We start from the raw sequence: 23,115 nt of genomic DNA on the forward strand, positions 1-23,115 counted from the left end.
ATCATATAAATACTCGATGAATAAGAAAAGTAATATATTACATTATTCGGTCTGGATTCCTGGGGCATAGAAACCCTAAAGATTAGATGGTTTCAATGCTCCCTTTGTGATCAGAATCTCCTCACACTTGACATACCACATGCATAGAGACGAGAGATTTTTATCTACAGATGAATATGGCAATATGCTATGCAGCTTCAAACTCACTCATATCTTAATTACTTCAGAGATGTTCGATGCCAAAATGACATCGTGCGCAGATGAGCACATCTCCACTCCACCCAAAGTCAATTGGCGCATTGGCTATTGTGCCTAGCTAATCACTTGGTGCATCCATGTTCATAAAAACTAAAAGCACGTTCAGTCCGTATCTGGCATTCTGGCGAGAATCTGCACAGTTGTTGTGCTCGAGCAGATGTTCTCTAGCACTTCGAAATGTTATCATTTTCACAAATGGCATGCGCATGATTCGATCTTGAGTAGACGAGTACCCCAGTGGATGTTTCTTGTTGGGCCACCGCTCGCTTTACGCTTTGGCTTTTGCTGGCTTTACAAATTCCATATATCTTCTTGCTCTATGCAGACTGCACTGAAGCTTTCAAGTCTTTTCTTCTCGAAGGAACAAAATGTCCGTTTAGATACATTATTCACTCATCCCATATAATATTATTTTTTTTGGGACCAAATAAAAAACACTCTCACTGTCAGCAAACAAATCTAATGGGAAAAGCATCCAAAGCAGCCACAGTGCAAAGTTACCAGGCCAAGTCAAGGCCCAGACATGCAAAAAAAATAAAATAAGGCTGAATATATATCGGCTAACATCGGAGCATAGGTCATACTTCTGGGCCTTATGCTAAAGCCCAAATATGACCCAAGGCAAAACTGCCTTGGTGGACTACTGTACAGTATAGAACTTCGCCTGCTCGTCGCACCAGGCCTCGACCTTAGCGCATCCTCCTCCCCAATTCGACGGCGTGACGGCGGCGATGGCGTCGCGGAAGCTCGTCCTCGGCCTCACGGCGGCAAGGCGGTTGAGGCCTCGCGTCCCCGTCCTCGTCTCGTCCTCTCCCCTTCTGGAAGCCTCCACATCGACCTCCCACGCCGCCGCCGCCGCCACCCATGCGATGCAGGGTTCGAGGGTGGGGCCGTGGGGGCAGTTCCTATCAACGAGGACGCTCTCATCGACGCGTCAGGTGGCGCAGCCGGCCGGGGATGCGCCTGGCCCGTCCTCCGTGGACCACAGGTGTGGTTTGCTGATCTAGTGGTATTAGCTGCCTGCTGCTTGAAGTGCTTGTTGGTTTGTTTCTAGGATGGTTTGTTGCGTCAAATGGGCGAATTACGAAATTGGCAAGGACTTGTGTGTAGGTTTTATAGGTTTTTATTCGTTTTGTATTGTCAAAGGCTATTGCAAACCCTAGAACCGATCACCAAACACACCACATGATGTCAAAAACATTGTAATTGGTAGGTTCAGAACTCAGAAATGTACATGGAAATACTGAAATGCAGAAATCTGCATAGTTATAGATACTATGATTAGAGTGGTTCAGCACAAATCCGAGCTTCGTTTGGTGATCCATGCATATTACATAGTTTAACTTTGCTTGTTGATTCTGCAAACACTATTATGTATGTTGCTGGATAGTTGGTTGATTGTCTGTTGTGTATATCGGCCAGGTCAATACTGCCTGAGGATGAGTTTCATAAATTAGCAGATGAGACAATACACGACCTGCTTGAAAAGCTTGAGGTAATAGAACATGTTTTTGCTCCTAATAGAAGCTTCACTATAAGCATACACTTAACATCTTTGGCTAATGTTGTCTTTTGTGGCTCTTATGTAGGAATATGGTGATTCTCTTCAGATGGATGGCTTTGACATAGATTACGGGGTTAGTTACAATGAAGATCGGATCCCTTGCATCCACATTTCTTATTTATGAACTAGATTGTTCAATACATCTCTTTTACCGTTGACATTTCAGAACCAAGTTTTAACATTGAGGCTTGGGGAGTTGGGGACATATGTGGTAAACAAGCAAACACCAAACAGACAAATTTGGCTTTCTTCACCGGCGAGGTATGGTACCGTTTAGCATTGTCTTATTTAATTGCTTGATTTTATGCATTACATACCTGATTCAACATCTTTTGTTATTTTATTTTCTCAGAGCTAACTAAATCTGAGCATTTTACCATTTTATTGCTCATATTATGCAAATCTTTTTATTTTCAAATTCACTATTATGTTACATAAGTAGACACCAATAATAGTCAATGTTTAAATTAGTATCAGGATGTAAACTAAAGCACTGCACAAAAGTAATTAGGAACATCCAGTATGTGTAACAATAGGGATGGAAACTACTTTAGATGGCTTGGCTCACAATTGCTTCAAATATGCTCATGTTCTGTATGTGGTTGAAATGAATCCATTTTAAATGTAACTCATTTAGGCACAGGTTCAGCTCATTAGCTAGAATTCTGAAATTCCTTCTAAGATATTAAATTAGTCAATTTTGAACAAAACTTCATACAACTCAGACTTTACTCAACAGCCAGCCCTACATAAGAATTCCATAAGTTCTCCAATAAATCTGCGGAATAATTAACTTTTTGCCACTCTTAGAAATGGTCCTAACACATTTGGCACTGAACCCACATGTCATAGACACATGAGGACCCACATGTCATAGACAGTGGGCGGCAAATATGTTAGATGTCATTTTTAAGAGTGGCAAGATCTGCATTCCTAACTTCTAGTGATTCTTCTTACTGAAGTAGCTATCTATATTTGTTCCCAGTGGTCCTTCTAGGTTCGATTGGGATGCATCAACGAATGGTTGGATATACAGGCGAACAGGAGCTAATCTTGTTCAACTTCTGGAGAAAGAGATTGGTGAGCTCTGTGGTAGTCCAGTAGAACTTTCATAAGAGTGAAGGGAAATGCCACGCAACTAGTAGGGTGGATCATATGACACTTATGGCCCTGTATGAATGAGGTGGAGCTTTGTATGACCGGCCTTGCCGATGAAACCAAAACTCTGTTGTACTAGACACGTCTGCTCATTGCTTGGAATAAAGTTGTCCTTACGAACGAGCAAATCATCATATAGTATAACTTAGTTCTGACTGAACCGTAGGGGTGCAGTGATCTGCACTTCTATGGTCAAATATGAATACTGGAGTAGCATGGAAATTCAAACTGTTATGCTTCACTAGGGAAAATGCATAATCACATTTCATCAACAAATCCTCAAACTACCACTGTATTCTGTTGCATTCAACTAACAAGTATATCAATCGGAGGTCGTCAGCACTGAAACGCCCTGTGCGACTCATCCTGCATCAGCTCGGGGCTGAGCCTGACCATGAGAATGCAGAACTCCATCTGGTCCAGCGCGCCGTCCCCGTCGAGGTCCCCCTCCCTCATCATCTCCGACAGCTCGTCGTCCCGGAGCTCGCCGAGCCCCAGCGTCGCCGCGTTCCTCCTCAGGCTCTGGAAGGTGATCTTGCCGGCCCCGGGGTCCATGAGCAGCTCGAACCCCTTGCAGAGCTCCTCGATCAGCCCCTCCACGCCGAGCTTCCTCGCCATCGACGGCAGGAAGTCCTCGAACTGCACGGCGGCGGCGGAGCCCCTGTCGCCGGTGCCCATGTCTCTCAATTCCGTGGCAGGCAGTGGCAACTGAAGATCGCAGAACGGGTGACCGGAAGCTTGGATGGAGCAATCAGCAATGGTCGCTGGAGGATGGAGAGAACCATGGGGTGCTTAAATAGGTTGGTGAAGTGGTGACGGGAGAAGACGAGGGAGTCCATGTCCATGGGCAATGAGGTTCTTGGAAGCAGTCTCGCCATGCATGCCAGCCAAAGTACAGGTAATTGCAGGAGCCTATCTTTAGGCGGTTGCTGCTTCCGGCAGTTTTTTGCCTGGTTTCTGCGAAGGAACAGAAGTTATGGTGAACGCATGCTTCAGGCTTCCTCCAATACCGGTTGCTTGAACAAGTCGGGTTCCCAGGCTTTTATTTTCGCCGCATTTACTTTGGAGGTCATAAGGATTATGAAATCGATTAGATCGGCCACCGGAATCAAGCCCCTGTATGAACGACAGAACGGGAAGCTCACGTCAACGTGGCTGGTGATAGTAAACTGATATGGTCGATCAGCTGGAGACAGTCGGCCGGCGTTGTTTCTCTGCCCTTTTTTGGCTGTTGGGCTTCCATCTTTTCATTTTTAAAAAAGAAAAGATCAAACAACGTTTTTTTACATATTAAAAGTAATTTACCGATAAGATTTTTATGTGTGCTCATGACGACATAAAAACAAACGCTATGAAAAATCGGAGCCTCAATCTCTAACCATGGCCAACAATGGGAGCTTTGATCTCTAATCTTGGCCGGTTGATGCGTGTGGGACCAGCATGTCAGTCCTCTTGCTGCTTACGTTTATCGGTTTATGCTGTCGTGTTGGTGGTTGACTCTTGGATCGGCTAGCTTTTGGCGATTAGCGAGTATGATATGGTTAACACTTATCACCTCCGTAGTGACGCGGTCTCCTCCTGAGTATGATCACGGCACCGTGGTGAACTGATGATGTTCTTTCGTGGAGATTATAAAGCTGACGGGTGTTTAGATTGAGAAAAATTTTATGAGTTTCACGTCAAATGTTTGACCGAACGTTGAAAAGGGTTTTCGGATACGAATGAAAAAACGAATTTCACGGCTAGCCTGAAAACCGTGAGACGAACCTTTTGAGCTTAATTAATCCATTATTAGCACATATTGGTTACTGTAGCACTTATGGCTAATTATGGACTAATTAGGCTCAAAAGATTCGTCTCAATATTTCTTTCGTAATTGTGCAATTAGTTTTTTATTCATCTGTGTTTAATGTTTTATTTAGGTGTCTAAAAATTTAATGTGATGTTTTTGAAAAAAAAATTTGGTAACTAAACAAGGTCTGAGTGTACAAGAAGGATATTTAACGGCGCATTTAATATCACCCTTGGATTCAGACGTGGTCAGCTTCAGTCGCCCCAGAAATTTCGCAATTTTTTTCGCCGCTAGGTTGCCTTGCTTAATTGGTTGCGAGCTTTAATTATGTCCGTCTCATTGCTTGACGGGTTCTCTCAACACTTTAGTGAATTTGTTTTCTTGGATGACATGACTTGTGTTCTTTTTCGATAATTGAATATAAAGGACGAAAAATTATTCATTTTTAATAGTTATTTAAAGGTGTAAATGATAATTAATACAAAATTAAGAATCTATTTTATAAATATGAGATAAAAAAATTCTATATAAATTTTTTTTACAAAACACCTTAGAATAAGAATCTTGCCAAAGAATACAGTAAGAACGACAAAACCTCGTTAGGAAATACAGGGTCGTTGGGAGGACAACAGTCGACACTGTAGCGTGAAGAAATGCTATACTGCTGCCGATACATAACTATCTTGTATTTTTCTCTGGATGTCTCGCAAACTATATATGAACAGTAGTACTCACGGTAATTGGCTGTAATTTTCTTTGAGGCAAATATCACATTATCCATTATCCAAACAGGTACATACCGTAATGTATTAGCTAATGACTGATGTTACTAATGTTTTCTGATTGCTTCGTCGGATTATCATTTCTCATTACGTGTTTCCTCATCTGGACGAGGCAAAATCGGCTGGAAAAAACGCCGCTATATATGTACACGCACATACACACGTGTCTGCACGCACGTGCGTCGGTGTGTGTATAACACCACAATACCCATGGACTAACAAAATCTCACATTAATTAGAAATAAAAAACAGATTTCGATTAGAAATAAAAATAGAAAAGTTCATGTGTAAATATAATATATAAAAAAAGAATCCAAAATTTTGGATTAAAAACAAAAAAATAATTAACAAGTCCATCTATAAGTGCAATTTTTCATTTGGAAACATATGAAATTTTGGTTAGAAATAAATAAAATTAAGAGAGAATTGACATATAAATATACTTTATAAGTATCTAAATTTAAATTAAAAAAATAAATAGTACGTAAAAATGTTTATGTACAAATACAATTTTGAATACAATATAAATAAAAACTGGGAATTAAAAAATAAATAAAAGTGAAATGTGGTTCCACGTAGAAATACAATGTAGGCAAATCTGAAATTAAATTAAATTAAAAATAATCAATATCAAGGTAAGAACTTATGTATATATACAAGAGAACGAAAATCTATTTTACCCACCTGGACTAATTCATTGGACCATTAATCCCTTATACTACTTTTTAGCTTATTTTACCCCATAAACTATTGAAAATTGTTAATACAAGTTATATTTTAAAGTGAATATTTTAGAGCCATAGATGATATCATTACCAAAGTTTTTAAATAATATCAATTTTTTCATCACTATTCAATATTGATGTTTAAATCAATCTAAGGTGCTTCAACCTACGTAAACAGTTCGATAAATTCTAAAATGTTGGTGAGACATAAGTTGTAATATATGTTATCATCATAACAAAATTCTAGACCAATATAGAGAAAAAGAATAAATAGAAGTTGTGTTAGAGAGTAAAGTGAACAGTTTTGCATAGTTCGGGGGTGTAAAAGTGAGTCAAAAATAATTTAGGTATTAAGCGCTGCAATAAAATATATTTGGGAGGTAAGATAGACTTTTTCTATATACAATATATAACTATGCTACCCATGTAATCTGTGCAGGCCGGCAGGCTGTATCCTTGAGCTTAGTGCTTACCCATCGCTTGATCCAAAGAACGGAAATTTCGCGTGGGTCATTGTGTAATGGACTCTTACCTTTTTCTTGTGAGATGGACTCAGCTTTTCGACAGCCCAAATTCCCAATGTTGGGCCGCAAGCCCACCAACTTCTGCCGAGCCACGCTTACATCGATTTGTGGGCCAAATATTGTTAGGCCAGTAGGTTGACAGGCCCAGATTGGTTACTATACCTCACAGGCACAACCAGCGGCTGGGAAAGCTGTCCCCGAAGGCCATGCGCTTTGGACCAGCTCCGCCATGGCTCCTCCTCGTCGTCGTCGTCTGCGGCGGCGGCGGCGGCGGAAGCGCAGGTGAGGTGATGTCATCGCGCTCAGGACCTAGTGATGTCCTATCGTTCCATCCAAGCGCCACTTTTCGGTTTCGTAGTATCGTCTTGTCCGCAAGGGCGAATGCCTGCAGGCGCTCGGGTTTTGTGAATGCTTTGTTTTTGGTGAACTGCTCCTGCAGATGGAGACTGGCGCACCAGATTTGCAACAAAAAAAAAAGTGGTTATAGAGCTCGGCGATGGAAGGAAAGGGACTGAACCGATGGGGGAGAAGGGAGATACTATTACAATTTACAACACAACGAAGTTGGTGGAAGAGTGAAGCGCTGGAATTGATTATATTCTCTGTATATCTTTTCTCAAGTGTAGACAACATATTGTGGTGCAGATCAACGTTTATCAAATGTAGACAGCGTATTGTCTAGATTTTCTCAAATGTAGACAACATATTGGTGCAGATCAACGGGCGGGAATTTTGTACGCCAATGGTACCAAGTACTTAGTCAAACATCTCAAGTGGAAACTTTGATGGGCTGTTTATTCCCCAATTATTCCTGTTCACGTATGGGTGGGATTATCTGTGAGTCACACCAGAGCATTGTCTCCCGCCCGTAACAACTAGTGGCGTGCTTGATTGGCCATTGGAAAATTGGCCTGATGGTGCCACAATGAAGAAGTCAAGTAAGAAGAAACCACGGTGGAGATGAGAAGAGTCCAAAGAGTTAGTCACATGGTCGATAATTAAGCTGTTGAGCCAGAAGAGGTGCACCCATCTTGACCTAGTCAAAAAGGAAAACAACATTTATTAAAACAAAGATGGCCTCATTGGTCTTCAATTTCATGTATAGATTACTTCCCTTGGCATGTGTTGACCGCTAGTCTTCAACATAGACTTCATACTTAAACACCTTATGAAGTTCAAGCTGACAACTCTCAATGTAAGATTGTCCAGAGAAGTTCTGTTTTTTTGGGACTGTGGTGCATGAAATTTCCATGCTTTATTTCGAACCTGCCATTTGGATGAATCTGAAGGTATGTGAATATGCTTGCATTGCTTTCTTATTCCTCCTTGTCAATCTCCTTCTTTAGTGTTTGTATTTTCTGTTACCAAACTGTCTTTAAAATACAACTTATTTTGGTTCAAAACTAGCTTCTTGGGCCTTGAAGGCAGTCATGATGTGGACAAAGAGCTCCTTCAGTATTACTTTGCTGATTATATCTTTGTGGTTAGCAAGATGTTTAGGAAGAGACAACATCTCTGTAAATGAATCACTTTCAGATGGGCAGACCATAGTTTCCATGAAAAATGTATTTGTTCTTGGCTTCTTTAGCCCTGGAGCTCCAACCCATCGATATGTTGGTATATGGCATAACAACCCAGGAAATAGAACAATCGTATGGGTTGGTAACAGGAATGAACCACTAACAGATACTTCAGGAGTCCTTATGTTTGATAGTAATGGAAACCTGGTAATTGTGCATGGCGGCAGATCACTCATAGTGGGTTCTGGACAGGGAGCCAAAGACATGAAAGCCACAATCCTGGATTCTGGTAATCTTGTCCTGAGCAGCATGGCTAACCCATCAAGGTATATATGGCAGAGTTTTGACTCTCCTACTGATACATGGCTTCCAGAAATGAAGATTGGTCTGAGGACAACAAACCAAACGCTCATTTCATGGAGGAGCAATGATGAACCAGCAGTGGGAGACTACAAACTTGGAATGGATCCTTCTGGGCTATCACAATTCATTACCTGGTGGAGAGGGAATAAATATTGGACCAGTGGACACTGGAACGGTGACATGCTTTCTTTCATTCCAGAATTAAAATTTTTTAGAACCATCCCTATTTTCTTCAAATGTAGTAATTCTACTGATGACATCTCTTGCACATACTCTGCCAACCCATCTGATAGGATGACAAAGATTGTTTTGAATTCAACTGGATCATTAGGCATCATGCAGTTTGATTCTCTCACAAAATCATGGAGTTTGTTATGGAGACAACCTGTTGCTTGTGATTTTCCTAACCTATGTGGAGCTTTTGGTATATGCAATGACAGTGCAGTGCCTAAGTGTTCTTGTGCAAGCGGATTTGTGCCACAGGACACAATAGCATATTCTAATGGATATACCAGGGAAGGCTGCACGAGGGAGATCGAGCTGCAATGTTTCAATGACGAGTTCTTTGTGATTCCTAATATACGAGCACCTGATAATAGAAAGAAGCTGCCTGTTATGGGTCCTAGTGAATGCAAACGGGCATGTTTGGAGGACTGTTCTTGTATAGCTTATGCTTATTCGCAGTTGAATGGCTGCAGCTTGTGGTATGGTAATCTTACAAACTTGCAGGTTGGTTATGATGTTGATGGTGCAGGAACCATATTCCTTCGTCTGGCAGCATCAGGTAAATATTGTATTTGTAGAAAGACTACACAAGAGCTATATGTCATGTGTAGACACGGTTATCTGAATGTATAATTGTTTATGATATCAAATTTGTTACGCACAGATCAAAAAATGCTTTGGATGGCGGGTGTGATTCCATCTGTTGCACTTCTTTTCTTTTGCTTTATTTACTTTGTTATTTGGAGAAGGCGGCGTCAAAACAAAGGTACCAATATGAACTCATCATAACTGCAAATTGATTGAAAATTCTTGCAATAACAATGCACAACAGGTCTAACATGTAGGGAGGATTATCTTGTCATTATGCATCAGGTAAAGAAAAATTACATGCTCACCACTCCTTGATGGCTCTCGATACGAACAGTGCATTCAAACTCTGGGAGAGTGAAGAAACAGGTTCTCAGTTTATGCTGTTTTCCTTCTCTCAAATAGCAAATTTCACCAACAACTTTTCTGCTCAAAACAAGCTTGGAGAAGGGGGGTTTGGTCCTGTGTACAAGGTAGCCTTTTCTTCAACTTCATACTATTTGACAATGGCAACGTCATAGAAGTAAAGTTAACTTGAGGTGTAGTGGCTTAGGAGTTAGGAGTGTCTTTTTTCCCTTTAAACTCAAGCATATAAGGTAATTTTCACCACAAACCAAGGTAATATAATGTAATAGATTTATGTTACACGTCTAATATAACTCAAGTTGATCAGTTTGTTTAAGTATCGCCAGTTTGCAAGCACAACAGAGTTTGTTCAAGGAAGTGGTCAAATATGGTAGCTTGCTAACTTGTAAGCTTGCTGTAATTGATGTTGCAACCAAAGCTCATTGCCATTGTTGTTGGAAGGGGTATAGGGGAAGTTAAGTAGGTGGGTATATATTACTGAATCAGTAGGGAGCAAGAGGGCAAAATTGAGTTGGTGTGAGAAAGAAATAGGCAAGAACGAGGGACTGGAGGGAAGGGAGTATTTTTTGCTTGGTGGGGAATAAGTGCTAGCGTGGTGTAAGCATAGTAAACTTAGCGAAGTTGTCTATGGGTAGTGATTTACCACATCCAGAGCTTCATCTCTCCTATCTCATTACTTAACTAGTAAAAGAAAAAAATCTAAGTAAACCTTGTGAAGTATGCTTCTTTGTCCAGCCCTCTTAAACCTTGTGATTTCGGGTTCGAAATGGATTTGACCCGTGGAGGACAAATGGATCCTTTAATTGTATGTCTAATAGACAAGAGAATAAACATATATTGGACCCACATGTAGAAATTGATCAAAATTTGCACAAAGATACTCTTATACATAATAAATCATCCTACCAATTTTCAGTCAATTTTGATAAATTTTTATAGCGTGAACGCGAGTTTTAAAGTTTTAGGTCCGAGTTTATACATATCAAGTGGGTACATCCAAAAAACTTAAATATTAGGAAATGACCTAATATCAATTAAATAGGTAGAAGTGAGGCTTCGAATCCAAGCTGTGTCGATTGTAATCATTAATGTACATCCTTTCACCCTCTCTGAATGAAATTTGGTCGCCCGCCCTTTGGCTGACCCGGCAAAAAAAAGGGTACATCCATTTTTTTACAGTTGATTGGATCAATTTTAAGCAAATAGTTTGGTGCGGGTTGGGTTAAAATCAAAATTGGATTGGATCCTAATATAGTAAACAGATGGATTGTAGTGGATTTGAATTGGATTGAAATCTATTAGCAGGCTTAGTCTCAAGTACATAGTGAAGTTTTATCTCTTGAACTATGCAAAGCCAACTAAATAACCCCTACGGTGGTAAGGAGGTAGTTTTGCCACACTGTGTCAAATAACATGCCTGACACATTACCATCACTTTATGTAAAATAGAGTAACGTCCACTTATTAAGTTATCAGAGACAAGCTTAATTTCCCTTGAATAATCCCTTGGCAGGGCCTACTCATCATTTGGACATAGAGGCTAGCGTGATTGTTAGTTAAACATTTTTTGTTGCTGAGTTGGTCTTAAATGTGACTTTGTCAGAACCACTCAACATCACTGTCAACATGTAAAAACCATCTCCGAAACCCACCCCAGAGGGTTAAGTAGACATTTTCCCCTTACCAATACTAGATACGTGTTTACAGGATTATTTGCAACAAATTGTGGACAATTGAACATAGCACCCCTCTATTTAATATGCATACTCGTTTGTGCTTGGGAGTGATTGTTTAGCTTTTTTATGGAAAAAGCCAAACAATATATTTGTAAACAAAAAATAATTTATAAATAAAACTTTTATATAAGTATTCTTCATGACAAAAAATCAAATGCTGAAAAATAAACTTCAATAAAAAACCTCAAATCAACTCCAAATTTAAAGTTGGGAATTCAATTTTTGGCATATAAGGCGAAAAGATAAAGGTGAATAACTATGCTTTTCTTTTTCAAATATATATTTTTTTGCCGGGAAAAGCCCAGGAATGGACTCCCAAATTTCATTAAGATTGGGGAATATACAAAAGAAACAGCAGTCAGTCTAGAAAACTGTAAAAATACAGTCCAAGTTAAGACTAAAAGCCTAAAACTGAAAGACAGCTAACACCCAGCCATCCTTAGCCAATTCCTGCTGGTTCTCTAAAAAAATCAGCTCCCTTCCAGATCGAAAATTCCTCTCTGATTCCCAGGAAGCATTGAGCTGCTGATTTACTAGTATGATTGAAGACCCTGGCATTCCGCTCCTTCCACAGTAGCCAACATACAAGCGCCACTAATGAATCAAAATTCTTCCTGTAGCGCTTCCGACACGATTTCCTTGCCTTGCTCCACCAGTCTGCGAAGGAGATTTCTGAATCCCGGGAAGATGGAAAATCAAGCTGCAGCCAACCACGAACCATCCTCCAAACTCTGTTGCTGTAAGAGCAGACTACAGCCAGATGCCTGCAGTCTTCATCATGGCGGAGACATAACGGGCATGAAGCTTGGTTCGGCCACCCTCTTTTCATCAGATTATCAGCTGTTAGGCACTTCCCTTTTAGCAGCAACCAGAGAAAGAAACGTACTTTTGTTGGAGCTCTCGTGTGCCATATCATCCTGCCCGCCCTCACTGTTGTGTTGGTCACAAAAAACCAGCCGTAGGCCGCATGGACTGAAAAGATGCCATCATTGGAAAACTTCCAAACTCTCTTGTCACGCTCGCCTCCTTGCAGTTGTACTTGTACCACTTGGTCCCAGGTTTGTAAATATTCTGCCAGCGCCTGAGTTGATAAGGCCCCCCTAAGATCTCTGCCCCAGCCATTGCTTGCTAAACCTCGGTGCACTGAACTTTTCAGGCGCTCAAATATATCTTAGATTTAAGAGCACTGGGTCGCCAAGTTGCAAGTTCTGTGGCATTCAGTTATTTTTCCTTGAACTATTTTAAGATATCCCTGCAGTCTCTAATATTTAACCCTCACGAAACTATTATCCAGGGCAACTTACCTGATGGGCAGGATATTGCTGTCAAGAGACTTGCAACAAATTCAGGACAAGGGTTAGTTGAGTTTAAGAATGAGGTCCTGCTGATAGCCAAACTTCAACACGTAAATTTGGTTAGGCTTTTAGGCTGCTGCATCCAAGGGGAAGAAAAGATACTTATGTACGAGTACATGCCAAATAAAAGCTTGGATTTCTTCCTCTTTGGTGTGTGCTCTTTTTTCTTTTTTAACTTATGTCCTTTATCTCTCACCCCTTATCCCTTCCCAATAGCTTTCTTTGAATAACTAGTTTGTCTCTTCTTAAAGAAAAATCAAGACGGATAGTATTGGATTGGGCAAAGAGAATACATATAATTGAAGGAATTGCTCATGGTCTTCTTTATCTTCACAAGCATTCTAGACTGAGAATTATTCATAGGGACTTGAAAGCAAGCAACATTCTGTTAGACATTGATATGAACCCTAAAATCTCTGATTTTGGCATGGCGAGAATATTTGGCGCTAAAGAAACTCAAGCTAATACAACCAGAGTTGTTGGGACATAGTAAGTGCTGCCTACTTCAAATTTGCATTCGACAATATATACATTGAACATTAGGTGCATTGGCAAATGAATATTAAATTTACTGGACTACTGTTTTTCATTTCAGCGGTTACATGGCTCCTGAATATGCGATGGAAGGCATTTTCTCAGTTAAGTCTGATGTGTTTAGCTTTGGGGTATTACTTTTGGAGATCATCAGCGGAACAAGAAATGCAGGATCCCACCGGCGTGGGCGCTCTCTTAACCTTCTTGGTCATGTCAGTAGTCCCAATATTTCTGAAACAATTTTTCACAAATAAATCGCAAACTGAACTGAACTTTTCAGGCTTGGGAATTATGGAGAGAAGGCAGATGGTCTGATCTCGTTGATCCAACCCCGCGTGATGCATACCCTGAGCATAGGGTACTGAGATGTGTTCAAGTTGGCCTGATGCACGTCCAAGAAAATGCTGCTGATCGTCCCACTATGAACGATGTCATCTCAATGCTTACTAGCGAAAGCATGACCTTGCCTGATCCTAAGCAGCCTGCTTTCCTCTCCATTGTGCTTCCAACCGAAATGGATGTCCAAGATGGATCCTTTTCTCAGAATGCAATAACAATTACTGATCTGGAGGGTAGATAATAATCATCTCCACCTCTGCAGCATCTGCTGTTCTTAACCTTGATCAAATCCATCTGGCGTCGTGTATTCCCATTCTAATAACCGGGCATGCTTATTGATGAAAAAGGAAAGTATAAAAATAGGAGAGTTTCACTGTGGCATAGTATAAAGACAGTTACGTAGTTCGTTCGGCAGTTTGGATAAACCAGGATAGAAATTCTACAAATGGCCGAATTCTTTAAGTTTCTCTAACTGTGTTACACACTCCCTCCACTTCATTTTATTTTGTAAGACCTTCCAGTCTTACTACGTTCCTTAGTATTCATGTGAGTCTTATAGAGTATTTCTTTTTTCTGGTCTTTAGATATCTCACAAACGATATGAAGATATATAGAACTAGGCTATGTTCTTTCTCATTTATTATTCTAGGTTTCTTCCATGGCTTGTGTACATGCCTTTTGAATTGCTAAACGATGTTTTTTTACCTAGCAAAAACAAAATATACCATATCTTTTAAAATGGAGGTGGCACACGCTATGACGACCCTTTGTTCTTCAAAGTTAAAAACTGTATCACAGTTTTGTTCGAGGTTATGACTTTCAACTTGTGAAGTCGTAAACCATGCCGAGATGTGGGCGGCTATTGGCTACTGGCTTTTGCCTTTTGATGTTGATATTCTTCAGACCTGTTCATTAGATTGGGCAGCAGCAGCCGCAGCTGGATATTCCTCTGGTTCTACTCGACAACTCCCCAATCCGAATGATTCTTTTCTTAATTCGCGAACACTCTCACGGCCATGGGTGTGCCTTTTAACATGTGCTAGGATTAGGAAGCCTGACAATAAATCCATGAACTTTTAAAATGGTAATGAAAGCACACCCATATATGACGAGGACAATCATCATAGCACTCTTATCTTCTCAATCTTATTGCTTCTGCATATGCTTATAAGCTAGAATTTAAATTTTAAACTTAAATTTGAAGTTGAATTTAGGGTTTTTATATGAAAGTTTATTTTGCAGCATTAACTGTTAGATCGCTAAGAATACACATATAAAAGTTTTATTCACAAATTATTTTTATTTGCAAAGATGTCGTTTAGTTTTTTCATAAAAAGCTAAACAATCATCCTTATATCAATCCTTGGACACAATGCTCCGACAGAAAGTCAAGTGATTTTACAGTGGCGGAGACTGTGTCGTCTTGTAACCCAAGGGACTATATGCATGCACTAGCGATGTATAATTTTTTACATGTGTTGTGGCATAAATATATGACGGGGCCCAGATGGTCGCACAACTTGCCCGAAAGGTCGACACCTGTGACTTTGTATCACAAATATATGGATCAACTCTCTCTAGGCTCACACTTTAGTGACACAAGTCAGATATTATATATTATAGAGGATCTTATTCTCTTCGTCCTCTAGTCCCTCTGTCCCACCCCAACAAAAACTTTCTCAAACTTTTTTTTCAAATCCCCAATTCCTACCCTAATCTATCTTAGTTTTATATCTACAGTTACGTTCGGTGACCCTTCTTCCTCACCTATATTCTCTTGTTTCCCAAGCTGTTAAACTATACGTTTTTTTAAATTATATATATATAAATTGTTCTAAAGATTCATATCAATCCATTTCTAATGTTTTTATAGCTAATAATTAATTAATTATATATTAATTTGTCCCTATATTTTCTGCGTGAGTTACTTAATCTACCGTCGAATGTGGCCTACTTATGCTAATTACTGAGTTGGTTGGTGAGTTATGGTCGTTATGCAAGATGCAACTAGTAAAAATTATTCCCCATATTTGAATTATTAAGGCACACAAGAAAAGACTTTACGGATGCTTGAGCGTAAGATCGATAGATTTGAATATATACAAGTGATCAATATGATAAATTTTTGATCAAATTTAAAACGCTAGAAGTACTTATATTTTAGACGAGGGAGAATTGTATGCATGACGTTGACGATACGTTTAGGCCATTTCTTCCTTGACACGTTGTGGCCCATCGCAAGGATGAATGGATGAGGACGACCTTCGTTTAATCTGACCGTCTGCAGAGTCAAATTCATGCTTGGAATCGAGCGGCACAAGTCAGCAGCTTCAACTCCACCACCTACCGACCGTCTGTGTTCACGATGTATTCACGCCATAAACAAACTGTGCCTAATTATGTCGTGGACGCACGGCTACTGAACGAGAAACGAGATGGATATCACTCGTCACCCTGTTTTGTGCTAAGTAATTAAAGCTAGGCCTGCTAATAGTGTACCAAAAGGGTCAGCTTTGAGTCACGCCTCACCATGTTCTCGCGGTCTAGCAGACGAAGTCATGGCACGTGGTTTTATATTCTCTACTACGATATTACGGGTCACTAACATATAAACATATTTCAGTAACTATTAATAAAAGTGGCAGTAACGTAATAGCAGAGAATCACAGTCCGTGACAGGTTCGGTGGATGGCCAGCTAGAATAGTTGAATCAATCAAGCTCGATCTGCCTACGACCATCGTCCATCACCAACTCGCCTAAGGAGAACAGTTCAGGTGACCGAATCACCAACGTTGACCTTGCGTGCATATCATATGCAGCCGACCGGCTGCATGGGGAATCGAATGAGATTAACAACAAAATATGCTCCCGCGCCGCGCGCGGTGACGCCCAAAGCCCCCAAAGACTGCGACTCTGTAAGAGCGAGTTCTCTCGTGATCTCATCTCCTACGACGCACGCTGATCCGAGGCTAACGGATTAGCGAGAAGCTAGTCCCTCCCGCGCACGCACAGCCTCGCGGTGCAGCCGGCCGGTGTGAGCTACTACTAGGCAGGCAGGCGGGCGCCATGTACTGAGACACGTCGTCGTTTACTCGTTTTTTGGTGCTGAATTCGAGAGGAGGGAGGGGGGGGGGGCATGTCGACACGTGCGCCGCGCTCTCTCCTCCCGCTGCTCTTCGTCGCCGCTGCCTTCTTCGCCCGGCCAGCTAGCGCTTCAGACTCCATCGGCCAGGCCGGGTTCATCACCGGCAACCAGACGCTCGTCTCGGCCGGTGGCGTCTTTGAGCTCGGGTTCTTCGTCCCCAGTGGCGCCACCGACGACAGGACGTATCTCGGCATTTGGTACGCCAGCGTCCCCGGCCAGACCGTCGTGTGGGTCGCCAACCGGCGAGACCCGGTCGTCAACGCTCCCGCCGTCGCCAGGCTCTCCGCCGATGGCCGCGTTGTCGTCGTCGACGGGCAGAACACCACCGTATGGTCGTCCCCGGCGCCGGCGAGGAACGTAACCGCCGGTGCCACCGCTCGGCTCCTCGACGACGGCAATTTCCTCCTGAGCTCCGACGGAAGCGGCTCTGCTAACAGTGTGGCGTGGCAGAGCTTCGACTACCCGACGGACACCCTGCTCCCGGGCATGAAGCTCGGGGTTGACGTCAAGAACGGCATCACCAGGAACATCACGTCGTGGCGAAGCTCGTCTGACCCCTCGCCGGGCTCCTACACGTTCAAGCTCGTCCTCGGAGGGCTGCCGGAGTTCGTCCTCTTCCACGGCCCGACGAGCATCTACGCGAGCGGGCCGTGGAACGGCGCGGAGCTCACCGGTGTGCCGGACCTCAGGTCCCAGGATTTCACCTTCACGGTGGTGTCGAGTCCTGACGAGACGTACTACAGCTACTCCATCCGCGACCCGAAGCTGCTCTCTCGGTTCACCGTGGACGCAACGGCGGGGCAAGTGCAGCGCTTCGTGTGGATCAGCGGCTCGTGGAGCAGCTTCTGGTACTACCCGACCGACCCGTGCGACGGCTACGCCAAGTGCGGTGTGTTCGGCTACTGCGACACCAGCACGTCCACGCTGTGCAGCTGCCTGCCGGGGTTCCAGCCGCGGTCGCCGCAGCAGTGGAGCCTCCGGGACGCGTCCGGCGGGTGCGTCCTGACGACCAACCTTACCTGCGGGGGCGCCGCCGGCGACGGGTTCTGGCCGGTGAACAGGATGAAGCTGCCGGTGGCGACGAACGCGACGGTGTACGCCGGCATGACGCTGGACCAGTGCAGGCAGGCGTGCCTGCGCAACTGCAGCTGCAGGGCGTACGCCGCGGCGAACGTGAGCGGCGGAATCAGCCGCGGGTGCGTCATCTGGGCCGTCGATCTGCTGGACATGAGGCAGTACTCCGGCGTGGTGCAGGATGTCTACATCCGTCTCGCACAGTCCGAGATAGACGCCTTGAATGCCGCAGGTATGGAAAATTACTTTTGATTAGTACGTAGTCCGTCGCCTTGTCCTCGCAGTTTTCCTTTTCTGTTTCATTTTTCTCCTAAATATAATCATGTGTGCTAGCGCCGCTAGCCCATTCACTTGTCTAAGAAAAACCATTATTAGTTGATCTTCAGCACTGTCATTTTTCTCAGTCAAGAAATGGGTGCATGTCGGCCAAATTTTACCGCTTGCAGACTAAGTCAGGGTTCGCCATTCATTAATTTCTCCCCCCTGTATTAGGTGCCATGCAGTGACAGCAGTCCAAACGGCATTCAACGAGCAAATGTCCAACACCACTCAACTTGATAGTGACTCGCAACTACAAAAAAATGGTTTTTGATCTGGATATGATAATTTAGAGCAAGCACTGGGCAATCCATAAAAGTACACTTACGAATTTCTAAGAAATCACGGGAAACAGTTTTTAGCACACGTGTGCTGGTATGCCATCTAAATAGTCTTCAAAAAATATGAAAATTTTTGATAAGATAGATAAATATTAGTTATATCACTCCACAAATATGCAAGTTTAAATTCAACTTTTATAAGTTGTAGAAAAAAAACATGCAAAACTGAAACTAACTATACGCTTATTCATAATTGTTTTTGTTATTTTTGCTACAACTTGTAGAAGTTGAATTTAAACTTACATGTTGGTAGAGTGATATAACTCATATTAAACTATCTTGTTAAATTTTTATATATTTTTTATAACTATTTAAATGGCATGCAAGTAACAACTGCTTTCAGAAATCACACCTAACATATAAACACGATACGCCTTTGCTATTGATCAGGTGACTGAAAATATAGGATTTGTCAGTCGATAATGGTGACCGTTAAGGAGAGGAAAGATCTTAGTGGTTGTGTTTTGTCCATGGATTCCCTTCCATCCGTTGCCGTTGGATGAAAATCCAACGTTCCACAGAATCGACTGATGGTTCTAAAATTTTCAGGCGACTGCTCCGTAGGCGGGGCCAACACGATATACTCATATACACAAGTCTAAAGCCTGCAGAAACACACGTGTTTTACCGGGTTCTCACTGCTTGATTTCAGCTAACAGCCGGCACCCGAGCAGGAGCGCGGTGATCGCCGTCGTCGCGACCATTTCCGGCGTTCTCCTCCTGGGAGCGCTTGGCTGCTGCTGGTTTTGGAGGAACAAGGCGAGAAGGAACGGGACGGCGGCGCCAGGCGGCGACGGGGACGACGTGCTCCCGTTCAGGGTCAGGAACCAGCAGCACCTTGCCTTGAGCGCAGGCGCAGCACGGGATCATCAACGGCGGGACGAGAAGAGGGAGTGCGACGATAAGGATCTCGGCCTTCCGCTTCTTGATCTGGGGGCGATCGTTGCCGCCACGGACGGCTTCGCCGCGAGCAACAAGATTGGGGAAGGCGGATTCGGACCGGTTTACAGGGTAAGATAAAATATTCAGACAAACACGCAAAACATCGCTTTTATCGAACTAAAGCGGTCAAATGTCACGAATGTGGTTAGTGATTCCGCTGCTTCTGTGCCTACGAATCTACAGGGGAAGCTGGAGGATGGGCAAGAAGTAGCCGTGAAGAGGTTGTCTAGGAGATCGGTACAGGGGGTTGTGGAGTTCAAGAACGAGGTGAAACTAATTGCCAAGCTTCAGCACAGGAACCTTGTCAGGCTACTGGGCTGCTGCATCGACGACGACGAGAGGATGCTCGTGTACGAGTACATGCACAACCAGAGCCTAGACACATTCATATTTGGTCAGTTTACATATACTTGCAGAAACGCAAGTTTGCATAACTAGTTTGCTCTAAATGCACATGGTGTTTAACTGATCAGCTTACACTTTAAACAGATGAAGGGAAACGTAAGCTGCTAAGATGGAGCAAACGGTTTGAGATCATTCTAGGGGTTGCACGGGGTCTGCTCTACCTGCACGAAGATTCAAGGTTTAGGATCATCCACAGGGATCTGAAAGCAAGCAACGTGTTGTTAGACAGAAACATGGTGCCCAAAATCTCAGACTTTGGGATTGCAAGGATGTTTGGAGGTGATCAGACAACTGCATACACCAGAAAGGTCATCGGAACATAGTGAGTTTTCTTGTCTGATCCTTGTGTATGTATACATATATTGTTCCGAGAATTGGCCTTAACATATGGGCTGTTTGTCCAGTGGCTACATGTCTCCAGAATATGCAATGGATGGTGTGTTCTCGATGAAATCCGATGTCTATAGCTTTGGAGTGCTTGTGCTAGAGATCGTCACTGGCAGGCGGAACCGAGGCTTCTATGAAGCCGAGCTCGATCTCAACCTCCTCAGATATGTTAGTACCGGCAACTATTACTTCTTGCAAGTAATCTTTCATCTCCTGTCACAGTATGTTTATAGCAAATTTGTTCATTTTACAGGCTTGGTTGCTTTGGAAAGAAGGCAGGAGCGTTGATTTACTGGACCAAATATTGGGTGGCAGTTTTGACTACAGTGAGGTGTTGAGATGCATCCAGATCGCTCTCCTGTGCGTTGAAGTGCAACCTAAGAACAGACCGTTGATGTCTTCGGTCGTCATGATGCTAGGCAGTGAGAACGCCACATTGCCGGAGCCAAATGAGCCTGGAGTAACTATTGGGAGGCACACGTCCGACACGGATTCATCACAAACCCTTACCGCCAACGGTGTGACTATAACTGCAATAGAGTGTAGGTAGTCTTGAAAATTTTTGTTAGTCTATACAGCATAGGCTTCATTGACAAAAAGGCCTCTTGTACAGCTTGCGACACGTGTAAAAACCTGTAAAGATTACAACTCCAAATTGCCGCATCCAATTTTTTGAGAGCAACCATGTGTTTATCGGGTCTGTGTGTCACGAGTCACGACTTGCAAACATGAAAAACCTCTGCTTTTGGAGTTTTGTCTGGAGAAACAAAGCGCCCCTAAAGGCGCAGTTCTTTGCTTGTTTGATGACAAAAGACAAGCTGCCCTCTAAACACAACCTCAAGTGCAAAGGAATAGTGCAATCTGCTCATGCGACCTATGCAATGGGGCTGACGAAAATGGCGATCACATCTTCTTCAACTGCAGCTTCGCCGCACAATTTTGGTCAAGGCTACAAACAAATCTAGGCATTCCAAGAGTGCAACAAGTTTACCAAAGCAAACCGGCGGAAAGAATGCCTAGCATGCACTACAAAACTTTCTATCTCTTCTGCTTCTGGCTTCTTTGGATTCACAGGCACGACGTTGTTTTTCGCCACCTCCCTCCGTCCACCCAAAGACTGAAGATGTATGCCAACGAAGAACTGAATCTCTGGGCTGAGAGACAACCTGATCAACATCGACAAATTCTGCTCGGCTTGGTGTATCTGTCCTCTAGCCTCTCTTCACTGTTTTCCCCTGTATTTTGGTTCTCTTTTGTTTGGGGATCTGGCTTTACTGCATCTCCCTTTTTCTGTACTTGTAAGACTCTTTTTTTAACGCGATTCAGGTGGGATGTCTATTCCTCCCGGTGAAATTTCATATAAAAAAAAAACTCTGCTTTTGATACCAAAGGTTCTTCCGTTTCAGCCGCACTATCATTTTTGGTTTTCCAGTTTCCACTCGTCCTACGGAGCACACGCACCTGAGGCCGATGCGCTGGGCTAGCTGTTTTGCTCATCCATTACCGATGCGATGCCCGATGGGTGGACACAAGGATGGAAATTTTGCCACGAATCTATGTATTCACGGGTACCCGGTTCAATGGATATAGGTATAAGCATAATTTTTTTTGTTTGTGACATGTCTGCCCATGATACGAAAACCCAGTGAACTATAGGCAAATATTATATTTTATCTATGAGGAACACATACTGATCTTATACGAATTTCGCCTCTAGATCTGGGTATCCACCGGTACCTAGCCAAATTGATATCAGTATGGTCATTTTTTTCGTCCTGGTACATCTGCCCTGGATAAAAAAACCAATGATCATAGTCCGATTTTATATTTTATTCGTGAGGAACTCATATTGACCGGATATACACGTAGATGGTGATTTTGACATATGTATTACTTCTTTTTTATTGGTTCATTAAAATCTTGAATTTTGGTGAAATTATCTAACTTGATGATAATTTGTGTTGCTTTTTAAACCGCTCATGATAATTGCAATTTATCAGTTATATTACTCTCTGTTAAATTATTTATCTATCGAGATATTACCCATATAAACCCACTAGATACTCACCGGTCATACTCTACCCGTCTCTTATTGGTGAGCACTTCCCTACCCTTTTGTGTCGCTCGGGTGATTGACGTGTCGGTTGCCATGAGCGCATGCTGCTCGAACCTGTGGGCAAGGCTGATGGCCCCCTCCAAGTCCCTTAGCTTATGAATACGGATGTCAACGCTCATCAACTTGCCGAGGCTGATGATGAAGATTTGCCACTATTGTTCCTCTGCAATGGACACGCGCGACTCAGGAGCTCTAGGAGCATGCTGGTGGACTAGGCCGGCACGAGAGAGGGGACGATAGTGGGTTGACGGCCTAGGAGAGGGGAGAGGAGAAGAGAGGAAGTGAGAGAAAGGGGGAATAAATTGGGCCAGGCCCGGATAGTGAGAAGGATAGGAATCCCCAGATTTGGCCTTTGGAATTTAGTTTTTCAATTTGAACTTTGAAATTTGAGAATTTTTTGGTAGAGCACTTGAAGGAATTTCAGAGAAAATTTGTGAGTGTTTTTAGATGAATTTTGAATTACAAAATTCAAAATCCGAGATATTGAATTTGAATAAAAATTCTGGAGGAGTTTAGGGATTTATAGAGAAAAGAAATCGAGATCTCGACACTTAATC

The 23,115-nt window shown here is 42.7% G+C and overlaps 4 protein-coding genes across 4 annotated transcripts; 3 read left to right on the forward strand and 1 right to left on the reverse strand.

Moving 5' to 3' along the window:
- The first annotated feature begins 920 nt into the window (after positions 1–920).
- Positions 921–3,108, forward strand: LOC102722906 (frataxin, mitochondrial). Its single transcript, XM_006644745.3, has 5 exons — positions 921–1,246; positions 1,681–1,753; positions 1,848–1,895; positions 1,989–2,083; positions 2,808–3,108. Exons 1-5 carry the CDS (start codon positions 990–992, stop codon positions 2,935–2,937), a joined length of 603 nt encoding a protein of 200 aa, XP_006644808.1. The 5' UTR covers positions 921–989; the 3' UTR covers positions 2,938–3,108.
- An 81-nt stretch (positions 3,109–3,189) lies between these two features.
- Positions 3,190–3,730, reverse strand: LOC102699352 (calcium-binding protein PBP1-like). Its single transcript, XM_006644746.3, has one exon. The coding sequence runs from the start codon at positions 3,656–3,658 to the stop codon at positions 3,317–3,319; it is 342 nt and encodes a 113-aa protein (XP_006644809.1). The 5' UTR covers positions 3,659–3,730; the 3' UTR covers positions 3,190–3,316.
- Positions 3,731–8,233: 4,503 nt separating this feature from the next.
- LOC102699634 (G-type lectin S-receptor-like serine/threonine-protein kinase B120) lies at positions 8,234–14,441 on the forward strand. Its single transcript, XM_040528404.1, has 7 exons — positions 8,234–9,470; positions 9,576–9,677; positions 9,785–9,972; positions 12,896–13,106; positions 13,208–13,445; positions 13,552–13,702; positions 13,771–14,441. Exons 1-7 carry the CDS (start codon positions 8,234–8,236, stop codon positions 14,068–14,070), a joined length of 2,427 nt encoding a protein of 808 aa, XP_040384338.1. The 3' UTR covers positions 14,071–14,441.
- Positions 14,442–17,446: 3,005 nt separating this feature from the next.
- Positions 17,447–21,113, forward strand: LOC102699910 (receptor-like serine/threonine-protein kinase SD1-8). Its single transcript, XM_006644748.2, has 6 exons — positions 17,447–18,281; positions 19,361–19,719; positions 19,834–20,044; positions 20,140–20,377; positions 20,460–20,610; positions 20,696–21,113. Exons 1-6 carry the CDS (start codon positions 17,462–17,464, stop codon positions 20,990–20,992), a joined length of 2,076 nt encoding a protein of 691 aa, XP_006644811.2. The 5' UTR covers positions 17,447–17,461; the 3' UTR covers positions 20,993–21,113.
- Positions 21,114–23,115: the final 2,002 nt, after the last annotated feature.

The sequence above is a fragment of the Oryza brachyantha genome, chromosome 1 (assembly GCF_000231095.2).
Source record: "Oryza brachyantha chromosome 1, ObraRS2, whole genome shotgun sequence".
Lineage (NCBI taxonomy): Eukaryota > Viridiplantae > Streptophyta > Magnoliopsida > Poales > Poaceae > Oryza > Oryza brachyantha.